The sequence below is a fragment of the Coloeus monedula genome (assembly GCF_965178545.1).
Source record: "Coloeus monedula genome assembly, chromosome: 1".
Lineage (NCBI taxonomy): Eukaryota > Metazoa > Chordata > Aves > Passeriformes > Corvidae > Coloeus > Coloeus monedula.
The window spans coordinates 113,006,979-113,025,873 of record NC_138781.1 but is presented as its reverse complement, the minus strand read 5'-3'; the positions used below and the strand labels follow the sequence as shown (position 1 = coordinate 113,025,873).

Below are 18,895 nucleotides of genomic sequence, written 5' to 3'. Positions count from 1 at the left end.
GTTTAAAATGCTTTGGATGGGGACTTTCAATGTCCCTGTACCAATTACCCGTTACAACTCTTCATTCTTCCAAAAATTGTCTTAGACTTTGCAAACTCGTTCACGAGACTCTTTGGTGACACCGAGATTCCCCCCATTGGCTGCACTGAAACAAATCAAGGCTGGTTTCAGCACTTCCAGCGTCTGTAATTTATATTTAATGTGGCAGCCTAATGTGGAGCTTTTTCTTGCTCTGTTTCACAGCAGGGAAGCTACAGCCGGCCAGCTCATCGGGGAAAACCGCCCCACGCCCCCAGGCAGCCTGTTCCAGTGCTTTGCCACCCCCCATGTAAAGAAGTCCTTCCTCATGTTGAAGTGGAAACTTCTTGTGTTTTAGTTTATGGCCATTGCTCCTTGTCCTGTCGCTGGGCACCACTCTTTTGGCACCCGCCCGCGAGATATTTGTATGCATTAGTGAATCGTCTCTTTCTACACTAACACGGCCAGCTCCTGCACTCTCCCCTCACGACAGATGCTCCAGACCCCAAACCAGTTCCCCCGCCCCTTCCCAGCGCTTCCCTTCAGCGTCTCCAGTCCCGTCCCGCCCCGCCGCGCGCCGCCGCCAGAGCGGACTGCCCGGGTGCAACCAACTGCGGCGCTGGGCAGAGGGGGGAGCAGAGACTGCCGCCCTGCACAGCCCGAGCGTCTCCCCTACAACGTGCGCACCACAGCACTATCACCACACCATCCCCCCTCCCCCCCCCCCCCCAGCCGGCCGTACCATTTCTCTGCTATGAGGCGCTTTGGGCAGGAATGTACCAAGGCTGCGGAGGGAAAGGGGGTAGCCAAGACAGGCGCGTGACAAGACTGCGTGTGGGGGTCACGTTCGAAGGGACTCAGCGTCGGCTCTCGGCCCCGTTGTTCTGCAGGGCCGTGCGGAGCGGCCACGGTCTCATCGAGGCGCCCCCTCGCCAGGGGGAAAAGCAGGCAGGAGGCGCCGGTCCTCCTTAAGCCCTTCCTCCGGCGGGATGGTTATGGGCCGTCCCACCGGGCGCGCGCCCCCGCCCCCCCGCGCGCCGCGTTCTTCCCGGATCGCCGCCACTGCTGGGTCCGCGGGGCGCGCGCGCGAACGGGCGGGAGCGGGGGCGGACGCGGAGCCTCCCGGCACCCGCCAGACATGTCGGTGGCGTTCGCGGCCCCGAGGCAGCGGGGCAAGGGGGAGATCACGCCGGCCGCCATCCAGAAGGTGAGGAGGGCGCGAGGAGGAGGGCCCGGCCCGGGCGGCCCCGGCCCGGGCGGCCCCGGGGGCTGCAGCTGCCGCTTCCTGCCGCGCGGGGAACGGGGGCGGCTGCGGCCCGGAGCGCCGAGGCCCCGGCGGGGAAGGGAGGCGGCCGGCGCTAGGGAGCACTGGCTGTGCCCGGGGCTCGGCCCCGGCGGGGCGCTGCCCCTCTTTCTGCGCTTGGACACTTGTTGGAGGGTCCCGGGGCCGGCGGGAGGCGCGGGGCGGGGGCGGGCGATGTCCCTGGGCTGCTCCAGCCCTCATCTTACTTCCTCCACTTGGGCTGCCCCGATTGCCCCCGCGGGCCTGAATTAACCCGAGAGGATTCGGCCTGGAAGCGGAGGAGTCGAGTAAGTCCTTCTTGCGGGGGGGCCTGGGAGTGGGACCGCAGCCGGCTTGTTCCAGACCCTGTGCCTGACTCCGAGCGCTGCGGGGTAGGCGGCGGCTCCAGTTCCCCAAAGTTGGTCGGCCTGGTAGTTAAGGCTGCCTCCCACTGAACCTTAGGTGTGATTGAAGAAGAATATTGCGGTCGGAGCCAATGACAGCGGCTCCGGACGACTCCATTTCAGCTTTTGTGGGAGGGAGCAAGTTAACTCGCTAAAGTGATGAAAGAAAAAGGACATACAGGATTTATAATAATCCACAGTGTTTTGTGTCAGCAGCAACAAAGGAGCATGTTCAAGTTGACTGCTAGCTGTGTGGTATTTGGAAACTTTACTGAAGACTCGCACCATCATTGGTGTGGATGGCCGTGGATCAAACAGATTTCAGATTGCTGCCAGCTCCTTGCGTAGGGGAGTCTTTTGGGTAGATAGAGCTAATGTCTGATTTAGTAAAGAATTAGAGCCTCAACAAAGTAGGTGTTGCAGCGATATGGACGTCAGAGAAGACCCCAGTTATAATGGGGACCTCCAGGCTACTGTTGAAGTTGGTGCTTGGGAATTGTAAATGAAAAATGCATATCCACTGGGTGGAAATCTGCACAAAGGTAGTCAGTAGAGACTTCAGGTCACATGGGGAATACAGACGATTTAAGTTTTTTATGTGCTGTAGTCAAACCATTAGTTCAGTGGTGGTGTGCCGGCAAAATCCTAGTGTTAAAGCTGAAAAATTTTTGTAATGTACCTGATCTGTCAGAAGCCCTGAAGGTATCTTCATGCAGCTGGAAACGAAATTGTATTTTGATGGTAGATGTTTATATCTGAATCTTCTATCAGCAAGCACTCAGTTAAACTTGTATAAAACAGTTGTTTGCAGTCCCATCTAGGATACAGTTATGTTCCTTCTTGTTCCCTTTCCTCTTAGTCCTAGCATTCCTGCCCTCCCATCCATCCCTTCCTCCCCGAGAGGTCCGGCTTACATGGCTGTAGTGAAGAGTGCAACCATCTAATGGGCAATCTCAAGGTCTACTTGTCTGATAAGCCTTAAGAATCTGCCGCTTTCCTCAGGATTGTGGGAGACATTCTGAGGCGAGCCTTGATTCACAGCTTCCTTTGCAAGTGCTCCATTAGACTTTGGTATCAAAGGTATTGTCTCCTTTTTCTCCTTTTTTTTTTTTTTTGTGAAAATGGCCATTGTGTTTCTTACAAAACTTAAAGTTAGTACATGTGTCATGTGCCAGTGTAGCAGTGGTCTGTGATCTTCCTCAGAGAGTGCAGTTGTAGCTTTGCTTGTTTTCTGAGGCTCACACAGTAGCTGAAAGTACTGCAGTTATGTCTGTGTTTAGTGCTTAACAAATGCATTTCCAGATCTAGCAGTTTCAGGCAAAATACTTGCACTGGGATAATTCTAGTCCATTCTGGTGAATTACTGGTTAGAGTTTAAGAAAACTTGTCTGGCTGGCTCATTCTTACATGGATAGAAGTCCTGAGTAGACTGCATAAGGTTTCTCGCTCCATACTCTTTTCACAGTAGAACTGGATTAGGTAGGAGAAAAAGTGTCAGTACTTCTTTTTTTTTTTTTCCCCTCTCAGAATTTGTTTGGGAAATAAAGGTTGTGTAATGATGTTGTGCTTTCCTTTTGGAAGGATGAGCCTAGTCATGGTTAGTTTCAACCATGTTTAGAAGGAGATGATCTTTGGGACGTTTAAGATTCTGTTAGTTTTGTGAAATTAAGCAGCTGGAAAGGATCTAAACTAGCTTTCCAGTGAGAGAAAGCAAAGGAGTAAATTGATAGAAGATTTTGTGTTTGGCAGTAAATTTTCTGTTGCACTCAGTTGACTTGGATGACTTGGCTGGTGGCTCAGATTAGCCATGATTCTGCTGAATCTTGCTTGATCAGAGTGCAGAGCATGAGCTAGAAAGATGAGTGTGGGCACATGCACTGTAGGAGACCAGGCTGTGCTTTTTTTTCCTGTTTACAGAGCTTGAAACACTCTTGACTTCATGAACTTCTTGTAGAAAGTTGTGAAATCAGCCATTTCCCATGATTTTTAGCACTACTCTTTTTTGGTCAGAAAATTAATTAACAGGTGTTCATTTTCATGGACAATTCTGAAGTATAATAGATTTATTGTGCCCATTTGTCCTGTTTCTGGCCACCACAGGATTAATTCTTGCAGTAGCCCGGAGGGATCACAGTATGGACCTGGAGATTATTCTGTAGGACCTCACTTCATTTGATGGGGGATGGGGGAAGGGGTCACGTAGTGTGTTGTTTTCAGATATTGTCAGGGGTTCCATGTGGTGAGCACCTGTATGGGAATCATTTGCCTCTCTTGTACCCTCCATTATTAGTATTTTTGCTATTCCCGTTTGCTTCTTATCTCACTGCTGTTTCCAGTAATTTTTTCCTATCTCGACTGGTGATCTTAACCTTTTGTATCTACATTTCTCCCCTCCACCCCACTAGAGGGGAGAAGGGTGCATGGTTTGGAGTGTTTCAGTGGGAACACTAAACTGGGGAATACCATTCCTAAACTGTAACACCATTATACCAAATATTTCTAAAATGCAGCTAGTTAGACATTCTCCATGTAAATATGACCTAGCTTTCCAGCACGTTGCTTTGAACAAATCTGGTCAGCTCAGTTTTCATCAATAACAATTTCAGTGCCTTTTTAAATTAAATTTATAAGCAGTTGCAGGCTTTAGAAGGAGAAGGGAAACTTGGGGCATAGACTTTTAAGTGAATTTATTGTTAGCAATCAAATGAAGGAATGCAGAAAACTTCTAAAACTTTTCTAAAGAATTTGGTGCAGAATCAGCATTGTTATTTGACCAGGATGCTTCACAAATGTAGCTGCTGATAGTAGTGCTATGAAACCCTTCAGCCAAAACCCCTGAAACTCATCAGACGGGGGGAATATGGGAGCAAAACAGTGTTCTATAAATAATTGGTGAAGCAGAATTTTCTGGATAACAACTTTTTTTTGTTGCTTTTAAAAACTAAGACAAGGAGCAAGACTCAAGACTCAAACTTACCTTCAGTTTCTTTCCAAAAAGAACGTGAAATTTACTCCAAACTTCTTCTTTATTGTTTCAGATGTTGGATGAAAACAACCATCTCATTCAGTGTATAATGGACTATCAGAACAAAGGAAAGACTTCTGAATGCTCTCAGTAAGACCTTAATCCATATCTACTGTGTACTGGGTGAATTTCCATCTAGATGACCATTCTTAATTTGTTTAGCTTACGTTTCAGGACACCTGTGCTGTGAAGAAAAGTATTGCTACACATACTATACTTAAAGTTTATGTGTGCGGGGGGGGTTTATTTGCTGTATGAGTATCACTTCTGTCACTGAAATGTTGCAGCTTGCCTACTGCAAGTCGATGTCACGATGATGGTGCTCATACAAACTAGGACAGTGTAACAGATCTTTTCCCTTTCTATTGTAATTACATTGTTGGAGAGAGGTAGTTTTGTTTGAGCTATTCTCAAAATCATGTAGGAAAGTGGGCCTTTCTGCTTCCTCATGGCATGTTTGAAAACTACCTGCTTTTCACTTGCCCAAGAACAAACTGGCTTGTTTTAAAAGTTTGACTTGCCAAAATATCCGATATGGACTTGCTTCTAGTGGGGCCTTCGGAGAGTGATCTGAGAGAACTATAGAAGGAGTGAATTGTTAAAGAGTGTTATTTTCCTATTACTCTTTTCTGGCATCAGGTGATCATGGCACCCATGTAATCAGAAAAATATGGACAGATAGGACATCTTAGTCCCTTGCCAAAAGAACTGGTAGTCTGGGAATAGGAGTGGGATCATAAATAATAGATGCTTTTGGTTTAAGGGACTACTTTTGTTCACAATCCTGTAGTTATGTACTTGTAATCTGCTCCAGCTTTCAAGGTTATTTTTGTGACTGTGGGCTAGATATTAAGAATCGGGACTGTGGTTCTCTAGCAGAAAAATTATTCCTTAGCAAACTTTGAAAGCTTGGCGTCCTGATAAAATGTGGTCACAATTGACATAAATCTATGATATCTTGAATATGAGGACATAATAAAAAGCTCTCTTTCTCTAGTGTTTGTGATGGAAATTACACCAGACACAAGCACACTCCCTATATGTCTTCTGGTGATTTAGTTTAAGGCAGGAAGTGAAACAGGTGAAACTAGTGTCACCCAGCTTTAGATTATTTTTATAGCAAGACAGTAGTAGAGATAGGCATAGATTTGATGGAGACATTGGGAAAGATTGGATAATAGGTAAGTGTGAGGGAGAGGCTTAAGATTCGTAGTAATGGTACTCTTGTAAGTATCTTAAGTCTTGTTTAGCATAGGTAGCTTTCTGTACATATGTGGAATTAGAGTAAATTCTGATGTTACTGTATTAGTGAATTAAGATTTGTTTTGCTTTATTTTGATAGATACCAGCAGATGCTGCATACAAACTTGGTTTACCTAGCCACTATAGCTGACTCCAACCAGAACATGCAGTCTCTACTACCAGCAGTAAGTACAAAACAGTGTAAAAGTAGGGAATACATTTCATCTGGATTCCTGAAGGGAAGAAAACGGCAAAACCAAACCAAAAACCAACCAACCAAATGTTTGAGATAATGACCAAACACTTGGCCTCTGATTTACTGTACAGTGCATACATGATGCTATCCCTTCATGCTATATTTGGAGTAATCTCACTGCTTAGGTCTTGCTTAAAATCTGACTTACTTAACTGAAGACTGTTAGTGTGAATAAGATATGCAATGCAGAGTTATTTGGCCTGCCTCAAAGATAGAATTTTTTTTCCTTGGTTTTTTTTCCCCCTCAGCTGAGAACTGTAGTGGTATGGCTCGTAGTCAACTCCTACAGCAGTGCTCTTTTTCCTCTTAGATTAGGGAAGGATGGGGAAGTGGGATTTTTTTACTATCTTTTTATTTTTCACTGGAATATCATCCATTCTCTTGCCTCAGTGGAATGAGGCTGGGTAAATTTTTTTCTGCTTTTCTCACTTCTAGGTGAGTCTCAAATTCTTTGCCTTTCTTCTGTATTGGAAAACAACCTTTTTTTTAAGGTGCATTATGATAATATGAAAGATAGAAGGGCTCCCAGGCTTAACTTGAAACACTACATCACTTTACATGTCTTGGATATTACTTGCTGTCTTTTCTAAGTCTGAATTTTTTCTGAGTCTGTATTTCTGAACTCTATTTCATACGATGCCTCAAATTTTTCCCCTTTTCCATTGTTTATGGAGCAGTAAGAAAAGAAACAGCAGCATTAAAATGGCTTGCTATCTGTTTGCTTTTTGTGCTAATCAGAAAGCTTGGGGAGCTCATTGTGAGTAACACAAGTAAGTTCTTTGTTCTTTGGTAATAAGACTTTTCTTGAATTAATATAGTCTTGATTCATTTCTGTAATATGAAGCTAAAAAGAATGTCTATAAAACAGCCATTCCTAGATACTAGTTTTCACCAACTGAAATTGAATTACTTTTTCTTTGGTCTCTGGAGAAGTGTTCTCCAATCATTGGTACTAGCGAAGCATCCTTTCAAGTTGGTACCTAGAGGACTATAGAAACAGTGCTTCATTATGTCCAACCTGTTGTGCCTGTAGAGGTTTCTCTTTTTATAAATCCATGCTTGTAGCTGAGGGGGAGGGAGAGAAACCTTTAAGAGGGCTGTATGTGTTCCTCAACTAATACGTTTCTGGAGGCTTAATTCATATCCTGGTTCTGATGACAACTGGAAATGAATTTGACCTTATCCTAGTCCCTGGTGGACAGCCCTGTTGTTAAAGTTGAGTGTGATAGCATTCTCTTCTTAAAAGAAAATGAAGATAGGAATGGGAAAGGCTTTTGCAGATCTGGACTGAAGTGTGTTTCTGATTTTCAGTGTCAGGAATATGCCATGGTACTGCGAAAAATAACATAGTGTGTGTTTGAGGGGGTAGAGAGAGTCTTTTTTGGACAGGTGAGGAAGGGAATAAAGGTAGCTTCTTGGGTTTTCTTTCAAAAATACTAAAAGAAATTTAGATCTTCAGTCTTGCCTAAATGTAGATGCTCTGACATACTAAGTAAAATTTTTGAAGATTGTCCTGAAATGTAGCATAATCAGACAAGATGATTTTTGTTGGAGTTTATAGAAAAGTATTCTTTAAATTCTTTCTGTCTTCCTAGTAGATTTTAGCTAATAGAATTTGGGAACATGTGAGTTATCATATTACCTTTCTTTTTTCAATGCAAGATAAAGTACTTCAGAGTTTTTTCTTCCACTGGCTTTCCACGTAGGAACTGATGAGGCTCATGTTGGTTTGGAAAGTAGTATGATTCTCATCACCATGCTTGTGTATCAGCAGTTGATCAGTCTTACTAAATTCAAGGTGTGGATGGTAACAGTTAAATATGGAGCAAGATAGTGTGTGTGTGTAGACATGTACTATTACTAATACTAAAATACATGAATTTTATTATACTACTATTGTAGTTTCTTCCCACAGAAGTTAGGAGACCTTGAGCCTGGATAGATTCAGAAGTTGAGTCGTGTCTCATCTATTCATTTCTGGAAGATTGTTCCCCCTAGTAAACTATATTTTGTTTTTCATTTAAATCTTATCTTGTTACTATCTTAATCAGATAAATAAACTCAAGAAATTTCACAACTTTTAAAGTGTTTCATAAAAAGTAATAGTTACGTGTTAAAGTGAGGTTGGAAAAAGAATGCTTCTGTTCAGATATCATTCACATTGATAAAAGCCATAAATGACCAGGTTCATTGAAATTTTTAATATGAGCAAAATTCCTCTAACCTTATGAGAACTTCATTGTGTCCTCTAGCAATATTCCTTAGACTTAATGCTTTATATTGTTAGGAAAAATGCATGTAGTTGGCTGCTGTGCCTCTTTCCTTGTCTTTCAGAATTCACTGTTCTAATGAAATGCCTGACTTTGTTTCTGAAACTCTGGTATTGCCGCAGAGAGCAGAAAGTGTAGTGACCTTTTGGTGCTGTGAGGAGAAATGTTTATATAACAGGGACCTGGAAGGGTGGAAAAGGTGAACCAGGTGAAGCAAGTACTGCAGGGTCTGGGTGAAGGGAGCTAGCCAAGCTTTGAAAATCCAGTGTCATAACAAAGCTCCTGTGGTCTTTGTATGCCTGCTAGACTATTAAATTATTACTTTTGGGGTAAGACACCTTCTTTCACATTAAAAGACCTAGTTATTGACTCAACCAGTCTTTTCTCAGCTGTGTGAACAGCAGCATTATTAAGGGCAGGGCTGTTATGGAGTGTCTTCCCTGCTGGATAAGAACAGTGACTAAGTTCACATATGAAGTTGATACAACTTTTTGCTGCCTCTTTTTGAGTTGTGGCAGATATTCTCTTTCTTGGATAACAGTCAAGAGTCTTTACCATCACCTTGTGAGATAAGCTGGCTTCCCAAAAAGGGCTTGCACCATGGGGAGCACAACACTTGCATTCTTGTGATTTTTCACTGGTGCTGCTTTTGAGGGAGGCTACAGCAACATATTGATGTCCTTGAACTGTAGAGAGCAAAGATGCAATTAAAGTGGTGGTGAGGTGTTGTGTGTGCATGTTTCTAAACACATGAAATTTCAAACTGCAGAACAAGAATCTTATCCTCCTTGACTTTTACTTTTTTTGTTTTCTGGAGTGTTTTAGTGGCCTTAAAAAGTCATTGCAGACTACTGAATAAAAAATTCCTAGCTTTTCTACTTGGACATTTTCCCCTCTCTTATATGTCTTCATTTTGCCAAATATTTTTAAGGAAACAAGCCATGACCATCACTTTATTTAGTATGTAGTGGGAAACTTCTCATTTTATAATGGGCAGATATTGAGGTCGGCAGGAATTATTTGGGCACATTTGTGTGGGGTTTTTGTGGTTTGTTTGGTTTTTTGGGGGGAGAGGTGTTTTCATTTTTGTTTGGTTTTTAATACAGGAAGTGATTTTTTTTCAGGTTTTTTTTACTTGCATTCTGTCAGCATGCAGAGCACGAGATTTTGGTGTGTATTTCAAGAAGGTGTTGAAAATGTGCTTCTGATTATGACTCACTTGTGTAACATAGAGCTTTCTTTTATGTTGAAAGTGCCAGTTTCTTCCAGTACTGAGTTACAGTCTGTATGTGTAATGACTTACAAGAAAAGTTACTGTGTCCAAGTTCAAGAAGAATCTGGATATTGCATTAAATACTTTTTCTAATTTTCATAATATTGGAAAGGTTATTAATAAACTTCATAATTACAAAAAAAAAATTTTCCTTGAGCTATTTCTCTCAAAAATCAAGCTTTTTGTAGGACTTGTGAAATCCCTTATTGTGTGCTGTTCCTGAACTTGTCACACAGGTTAGGGAGCAGTCCATGCCACTTTAGTTACAAAATACTTTTCTATAAAATAATGATTGCTTTTTATAAACACCTAATATCAATGAGCACTGCAATGCTGGTTATTTCCAAAAAAACTGCTTCAAGAGATAGGGAAAAAAACAAACCACAACAAACCAAACTAACACAAAAATAACCCCAAAACCAAAGACAACCACTGCCCATACACAAAATAGTAAAATGCTTCCAAAAATTAACTTGAAGACAAGCTTTCATGAAGTGCTAGTAATGATGTTTAATGGTTCTAAGTTGTGGAGCTCTGCAGGCTAGATAGGAATCTTCAGTATAAGCATGGCTTCACTCAAACAAGGAAAACTCTCATTTAATTTTAAACACTTAATTTTTAAAGGGGTAATGTTCAATCTATGGATTTTATGTACTAAATGTGTTTGTAGAAAAAAATTGGAGTCTTAAGAAATGAGCTGTGCACTCTGGTTTTTTAGTAGCCTTTATTTTGAACATAAAAGCTGTCTAAAATACATGTTGATTGAAGTACCTTGATGTGTTTTTTCCTGAAAAAAAGGAAGATGGCATTCTGAGAATAAAAATATGACTCAGTTTTAACACTTTAAAATAAAATTTTGAAATAAAATTTCTGTTACTGATGATGAGAGGAATCCTAAATTAATGAGATTCTTCTCCAGTTATGTACCAAATGCCTGGGAAAGTTTGTCACCTGTGGTAGTGTTGTGGTTTAACCCCAGCTGGCAGCTAAGTACCATTGCTCACCCCACACACCTTCCTTCCCCTTGCAGTGGGCTGGGCAGGAGAATCAGAAAAAAAGGTTGAGATAAGAACAGTTTAATAATTGAAATAAAATACTATAGTAAGATTATAATTAAAAACGAGACAGTAAAACCACAGACCAGTGCTCAGCCTGAGTCTGATGCTCTGTGGTGTGGATTTTCCCTTTCGCCAGTTTGGGTCCTCTGTCCTGGCCATGCTCTCTCCTGGCTTCTTGCAGGCCTTGCTGGCGGAGCCTGGGAAACCGAAAAATCTTTGACTTAGAGTAAACGCTGCTTAGCAGCAGCTAAAACATCAGTGTGTTATCAACATTATTCTACTGAATCCAAAGCACAGCACTGTACCAGCTACCGGGAAGAAAATCAACCCTATCCCAGCAGAAATCAGGACAGGTGGCATAGCAGAAGATCTGTTTGTGGTATGTGCAGCATGGTGCATAATTCTGCATTAGCCTTTCAGAACACAAGTCCATGCCCAATTCAAGTTCAGCTATTTGTAAACTCAGTAACAGAGAACAGAGCAAAAGGAAGGTTGAATATTTCCTGTCAAGAGGCAAGGGAGCTATTAGTCATTACTGGAGCTTGGATTTTGAAGAATAATTGCTCTGATTAAATGTTAAATAGTTTTTAAAAAATGATAATAATTTCTCAAGATGCTATAGAAGAGAAAAAAGTGGCTGTGTTGGCACAACTGAAAGGGTGCTGTTGGAATTGAAGAGTCACTCGAGGGAGCTTCTTAACCCAGAAACTACTGATGCCTTGAAGTGGCTCTGAAAACAGAAGGTAGACAAGATTAAGAGAGTAAAAGCAGGTATTTCTTTGAAGGGCCTTCAAAAGTCCAAAGGGGTTCCACCCAAGATGGACCCTGGGTCATGGGTTTTTTACACTTTTATAAGTTTGGTCCACTTGCATATCAGGGTTAATTCTCCAATTATAATTTCAGGTAGTAATGTAATTACCTCAAGTTTGCTACCCCCATCAGAGGCTTTAGTTTACATATTCTGGGGCCTTGGACAGCAAGGTGTCCTTGAGTTCAGACCCAGAGAGGGTTGGTTTGTTCTAGCAGGCATGAGAGGACACTAGCTAACAGGCTATCTGAAGTTTCAGAGTTACGTACTAAGCAGTACAGGATTTGAAAAATAAAAAAGTTAAAACCTAAGGCATCACTACCACAAGAAAAAAATAAACGAAATATGGGAATTAAGTTGTTAGGCTGTTAGGAGTGAATTCAGAGACCACTAGCTGCCACTTTAAACCAGAGGATTGCTCAAAGTTCTGTAAGCTACTTTGCATGTATTGTTAATCAGGTGTGTCCACATGGGGAGCTAGTGCACTGTACACAAAAAACTACTTCTATTGCCTGTGAATTTCTGTGGCTGATTTAGAAATCAGTAAAAATAGCTGGCAGCTTGAATGAGGAATATGCTCTAAAGTGTAATTCTTTCATACTTGAAGATGTGATTTGCCTCTCTGTAGTGCAGTATCTGCACAATAAATACCTATTTCAACTGTAGGCAGTTTCCTGAGAGCTGTACCAGCCAGTCTGGTAACGTAGGTACCGAGTCCTTCAGCCTCCATGGTTTTGCTGTTTCCCAAATGCCATGCTCTGAGGGTTCTGCAGGGTTCTTTCTGCTTTCGTTGAGTTTCCATAAGGTCTTTTGGCTAGAACAGAGGTGGATTTTTTTCCTCTTAGGTTACTAAAGGCAAGCAAAACTTACAAATATCAGACCAAACTTTAAACCGTCTTAAAAGCAAAAGATGCAAAGGCTGTGGAACACAAAGATTCTGAGAACAGATAGAAACTGCATTTTATGGGGGAGTTAGAGAGCATCTCTGAAGTTGTCTAGTTTCTATAATTCAGTGATCCCCGAGTTAACATTCACAGTTGACTTACTCATGGTCAATTATAATAAGGCCATATGAATTCATACAGTTTTAAAAATCTCTGATTTAAATGATTTTTAGTTTTTTTAAGAGTTAAGAACTTTTGGGAGTTATTTTTTTAATTATCAGAGTAGCTATTGCTAGATATTTTAGGGTTAAATTTTGTTTGTTAAAAAGTTAAAGAATATTGGGACAGTGAAATATTTTTATGCAGTGACATATGCAAATTGAAGCAATTAAAGATTCCAATTTCATCTTTAAACAGAGTGTTTAAGTATTACATTATGCACTGCCTTAACATTTGTGCAAATATTAAGTCAGAATTTCTGATTTTTGAAGATACTGATGTAAATCAAGATGTGTAAACTGGTTGTCATTCTAAATTTAGAATTCCATACTCTCAGCATTACAACTGGTAATCCAACAGTGAGAGCACAAATTACATTTATAATTCACTATTTAAACATGATTGTAAATGCTTTTCCTTCAGAAATCTTCCCTACCCTCAAATATTACACTAGCTGGGAATTGATACAGGCTCTTCATTTTTTCATTTTAGACAGTCAGTACTAGAATATCCTGTACCTTGAAGAAGAAGAGTCATAACCCAATTACATCCCTGCTTTTTCAAATCTCAAAACTGTATTCCTTTACAATCGTATTTCCCAGTCTGACACCTCAGTAAGTATTCCACAGGTGCCATCATCACCTATCAACAGAGTACTGCTCTCTGAGACTGGGACGGGTTCTGTGTATTAGCAATGTGATATGAGCAGGGCAGAGTACCCCCTGGGATGGGGTGTTTTGCTTTACAGAAAATGGTATTTGAGAATTGAAAACGTTGATTGATTAAATCCTGAGTTAGGGTTTCTCTTGGAAAGAAAAGAAGGCTATGTTTGCATTCCCTGTAGCTTTTAATAGTTATTCTGGCAGAATTTCAAGAAAATTGTATTTTTGATAGTGTCGTGTAAATATTTGTCACTAGTTGTATTGATTAGCAAAATCGTGTTTCAATGTGCTTAACAGTATTTCCTGTTTTTTGCTTTTTTTTGGTGACTGAGTTGGTATTCCACCTCAGTTTTTATAACAATAGATGCTCCATAAACAAATCTTGAGTCTGCTGTTGATGTTAAGAAAAATCTTACCATCTTCAGGTGTCCATTTCCACCCTGGCAGATTTTATTGTTGCTGTTTTGCATTTGATCTAATTTATTTAAAAGAAAATCCTCTAAAAAAAATGCAGTGTAACTATTGTCTTTAATGCATGCTTTCAAATAACTTTTGGATTTAATAGGGTTTTGTTTGCTGTAAAGTTGTCAGTTAAAGTCTAATTTTTTTTTCTTGTCTCTTTTTTTTGTTACAACTATTGGGTCAGTTTCAGTCTTTTTCCAGTTCAGATTTCCAGAGTTGCACTAAATAGCTTATAATTATTTTTTTTCATGCTCTGATAAATTTTAAATGCTCATAGCGGCTATAAGTGTAATCTGTGTGTTTGGGGAAATGAGCCAAAAATTAGTGTTTAGCAAGTGAAGCTATGTATAACATCTTCTAAGTCTTTAATTTACTTTTTTAGATAGTAAAATATTTGACATTTTCTAATTCATAATTGGAATAACATCAGCAGTGATTTTAATTTTCATTCCTTTTTGTCACACATCCAGCAAAAGAGGGGAAGTAGCCTTTCCTTTGGTTCTGTTCACTATGTTTGGATGTCATTTCACCCTTCATATCTAGACTTTATGGCTGGGGTTCATTTTGGGTAGCTTTCCCTTCACAAAGGGTGGGTTGTTTCTTTTGAATACTGTGTGATCATTTTGTATTTTAAAAAGTCTTTGCCATATGCAGTGCATGTTCCTGGGGATGGTCAATTTACTTAACTTCTGTAAAGAACAAAAAAGATTAAATAACCTAGTGTATGTGACTGGGTGCGGGGGTTTTTTTGTTGTTATTGTTTTAGGGTTTTTAAACTGAAGTTAATTTAAAGAAGTTGATTATCTGTAAAAGTCTGGATCAACTCCAGTAGAAATCGGGAAGCTGCCATTTAAAAACAATTTTTTCTTGTTTTGTTCTGTCTGCATCCACTAGAAAAATACTCTGGAGTAATTTCACTGGGGAATAATTATATCTGCAGGAGACATTTCATTTTAATTACTATCAGGTAGTGATTGGTTTATGATCTGGCACAAAGGCTTGTAATGCACTTTTAAAATATCCTATATAATATCCTGTATAACTGTTTCTATTGCATATATGTATGTGTAATTATCTCTTAATCTTATTTAAACTTTGTTCCAGTGTCTTGTGTTGATGAATATCTCAGGTTTATGTGATTTATGTGGTGTCCTGTATGTTTAATGTTATTTCTCAATTTACTGACTATTCTCCTGAGGTTTTCTTTCTCTTTAAACCATAAATTGGATGATCTACTTTTTGTATGTATCATACATTAGATTGTATTTCTGTCATATCCTCTTATGTTAAATTCCTTTGTATGAAAAAAAATCAACAAAAAAAACCTGTCCTTTTTGCTGTTTCAGGTGTAAACATTCACAATTTTTAATCACTGGTTGCCTGTCTTTAGAATCCTTCTGTTTCTACAGTATCTTTTTCAGATTACTTTGTTCAAACTGAATGTGTATTACCGTCTCAAATACATTGGCATTTTTTTCTTTAATATTCTACCTCACTTTGGATTTTACTGAAGATAATCAGAAAGTGACCACAAGTATTATGAATAGATTTTATGGGGTTTTGAGTTTTCTGTTTGTTTTGTTGGGTTTTTTGCTTTGTTGGTTATTTTTTTCCACAAAACTGTCTGGATTGGGGTCAGTGCTTTTTTGTTTGTTATTTTTTTCTGGATTAATGGCAATAGAAAGTTCCTCTTCCTGAAGAAAGTAGTTCACAGTTCAGTGTAATTGTCATATATTTATCCACGTTGAATTTCACTTGGCACGTTCTGCTTATTCTTCCTTCCACATTTTCAGTAACGTTGCAGTATCTTCACATGTTGACATTTACCAAGAGAGATTTTCAGGGGACCTCTGTATGTTCCTTTACACGTTGAACTTCATGAACTTCCCTTTGGGTAGTTTCTGATCAGTGCCGCTGGACAATGTATTGCTCCAAAAGGCTTCGTCAAAAATCTCGTGTTAAGAAGTTTTTGTTAATTATGCAGCTAGGTGATTTAATTAATATTTGAAAAAATGAATTAATTAGAAAGGTTTGACTTAACTATATTGACACTTTACTAACTCAGCTTTATCATCCTTGGAATTTTATGATTTTAATTATTTTCATAATTTTACCTGTAGCTCAGAGAACAAGGCTCACAGGTCCATAATTCCTAGAATTGGTCCTACTATTTTTTTTATAAATAGAGGTACAGTGTTCATCTACCTTCTAGTCATCTGATAGGGTAGTTTATTTTAATGGAAGATTGAATTTTTTTAGCCGCTTGGACCTTTTTCTTGCATTATTTTCAAGAATCTGATACAGATTCACACAGGTCTTTGGGCTGTTTCCATATCCAGAAGCTCTTCTTGATGAATTATTTTCTGGTAGTACCTTTTTGAGTGTTTTTACTTGCTCCCTCAATTGTCTTAATTCCTGTGGTTTGTGAAGGTTTTTGTATCTAAAGTTGTTAATATTTTTTCTTCCCTGTCCTTGCATGTGTGTACTCTCTCATGCTGTTTTCTTGATAACTGCAGTGTTTTTCTTGAAGGATAGTTGTTTTGAAAACTTCCAGACTAAATAGAGTTGGAATTTTGTCTAAATAACCCTTGGAACTTTTTTGGTCCATCTTTCCACAGATAAGGGTATGCCCATGTTTGTGCAATATCATATATAGGATAGCTAAAACGTAGGTAAGATCTAATCTTCTTTAGTACTTCATTGGACTTACTAATGTTTTATACTTGGAATTGAAGAAGTTCATTTAAATTCTAAAAACATTTCAGCTTGAATGATTTTCAACTTTGCTCTCAGTTTGCTGGCATGGGACTGCTCTGAGCTCTGACTGCTGATGTAGAGGTACCAAGTGTGTTGGTTTTGCTAGTATTCCTAAACATATTTTCCAAATAAAAATGAAAATATTCTGTTTGTTTTCTTTTTTGTTTATTTCTTTGTATATCGGTTTTAGATAATCTCTGTTAGATGCAAAATTAAGATGATAGTGAATTTGGAAGGTGAAGGGACAGAAGGAGCAGCCTTGCCTTGGTTGCTCAGTAGTGGAGGAGGAACAAGCAAAATGGAGCAGCATTTCAGTCACAGTGTTCAGAGAGTAGAACTGCCTTTCACTCTTAGCTTCTCCACCTTCTGCCACTTCTGCTATAGGCTGTGGAAGGAACTTTGCTTATTCTCTTCATCATGGAGGAATGAAAGGAGTTTAGTAAGAGAAGTTGCCTACTTGCTTGTATTTTTCTTCATCTCCTTCCTTCTTCTTGCGGAAAACAAAGCCTTCACTAATTTCCTGCGGAATTTTTTTAAAGAACTGCAGGGAAAATAATACCTGAGGTATTTGAAAAAACGTTGAGACAACAAATTATTACTGTTCACCCCCCTCCCCTGCAAGTAGTGTGTGTGTGTCTGTGTTACCCTGCTGTTACCATCTCCAGCACTCATGGGGAAAGTGTTACTCTTTACTACTGTATTGTGTTTTGTCTTTATGAACCTGATGAGTAGTGTAGGCAAAAGTGGGGACTGAGCTAGACAGGAACTTAGGGTTCACCCCCTTGGTTCTGGCTGTGAGGAGAAACGTTGAAAAATGCATGCATGTTGTCTCATGGGGGGAGGGTTTTTCATGAATAGTTATAACCTGTAGACAGAGTCCTCAAAAGCCAGGGAGCCAGGCATTTGCTCTCACTGAGATGATTTTTATTCCCCTGAAAGTGCTTGGCTAAGGTATGTGAGGAGGATTGTAGAGTCTCGCAGGTGTTTTTAGTAGGAAAACAAAGCTGGCTACTAGCACTTTCTGTGTCTCCTTACATAACCATGAGTAGAACCTACCAGTAAATTCCCCCTTGTATTTATTGTTTTTCTTGCGCTCCCTCTTTGAACTCTCAAGGTTATTCAGTTATTTTCCTCACAATTTCATTAGGAAATTTGCCAAAAACATCCTTTCTAGGCAGCTGTCTCTGGACCTTTGGAGGCCAGCACTAATGTGCTTCCAGTCTGTAGGGGGTGTTTGGCACAGAATTATGAACTAGGCCTTCATTGCTTTGGGGGAGAGCGGGGAAGAGATCACTAGCATTTTACCACACCCAGGTGCAAATTTTTTGCTGGTCTATGAGCATTCAGAGGCTTTCATCTCATGTTGTACCTGCTTTGTCCCAGTGCAAGGTCTGTTAACAGCAACAAATTGTTGATGTGAGAGAATTACAGTGAAGACTTACTCCTCTGCTGAAGGAAAGCTTTTGTGTGCGTTTGTGTGTGAGGGAGTGACTCCAGCAATCTTAAACTGTTCAGCTGTAATTTTTTAATGAGACATTGATTTGTGTTTTTTTTATTTTAAAGTGGTGCTCAAAGGTGCTGTGGTGTTGTCTGCATGTAATACTTCATGTAAAATTGATCAAAATGTTAAACGTTTTGCCAGAATTAATACTGGGAGGAGTTAAACATATCAGAAAGAGAAAGACGTGCGTTTCAGCGCTTTCTTTCATACGCCGCTGAACAATATAGGCAAGTGCTGTACCGTATGTACATATAACATATTTGTCAGACTAACTGCTTCTCGTGTTTGACTAAACTGTCTCCTTTCAGCCACCCACACAGAATATGCCTATGGGTCCGGGCGGGATGAGTCAGAGCGGCCCTCCCCCACCCCCGCGCTCGCACAACATGTCTTCAGATGGTATGGTAGGTGGGGGCCCTCCTGCACCACACATGCAGAACCAGATGAACGGCCAGATGCCTGGTAAGTTTTTCTCCTCTAAGACATTAACACCAGCGTTGCCTGGCAACTGAAACGACATGGGGGCTCAAGGGATACTAGATTGTTGATGACAAAACTGCTTTGAATGCCCCCGAGTACAAGCTCTCTTAGAGTTTGTTAGCTACAGAGCTACGTGACCTGTATTCAGTGTTTATCAGGCTGCCCTTGGGCTTTGATGTAGCTGACACACAGCATTCCTCTGATGAACAGAACTGGCTAAATTTAGTCTGTTTGAAACCATGCAGTACAGCTGGCTTTAGAGGGCTTACTGGGGAAAGGTATTGGCCTGTGGCT

General features: G+C 40.3%; 1 protein-coding gene across 3 annotated transcripts in view; it reads left to right on the top strand.

The window, feature by feature from the left end:
- The first annotated feature begins 1,095 nt into the window (after positions 1 to 1,095).
- SS18 (SS18 subunit of BAF chromatin remodeling complex) overlaps positions 1,096 to 18,895 on the top strand; it is a 46,412-nt gene continuing 28,612 nt past the window's right edge. For all 3 annotated transcript variants that reach the window (XM_082297914.1, XM_082297913.1, XM_082297912.1), the window contains exons 1-4: positions 1,096 to 1,225; positions 4,743 to 4,819; positions 6,072 to 6,156; positions 18,430 to 18,583. In XM_082297914.1, coding sequence (XP_082154040.1) covers positions 1,157 to 1,225; positions 4,743 to 4,819; positions 6,072 to 6,156; positions 18,430 to 18,583 — 385 coding nt within the window. In that variant the 5' untranslated portion in view covers positions 1,096 to 1,156. The remainder of the gene's footprint in view (positions 1,226 to 4,742; positions 4,820 to 6,071; positions 6,157 to 18,429; positions 18,584 to 18,895) is intronic.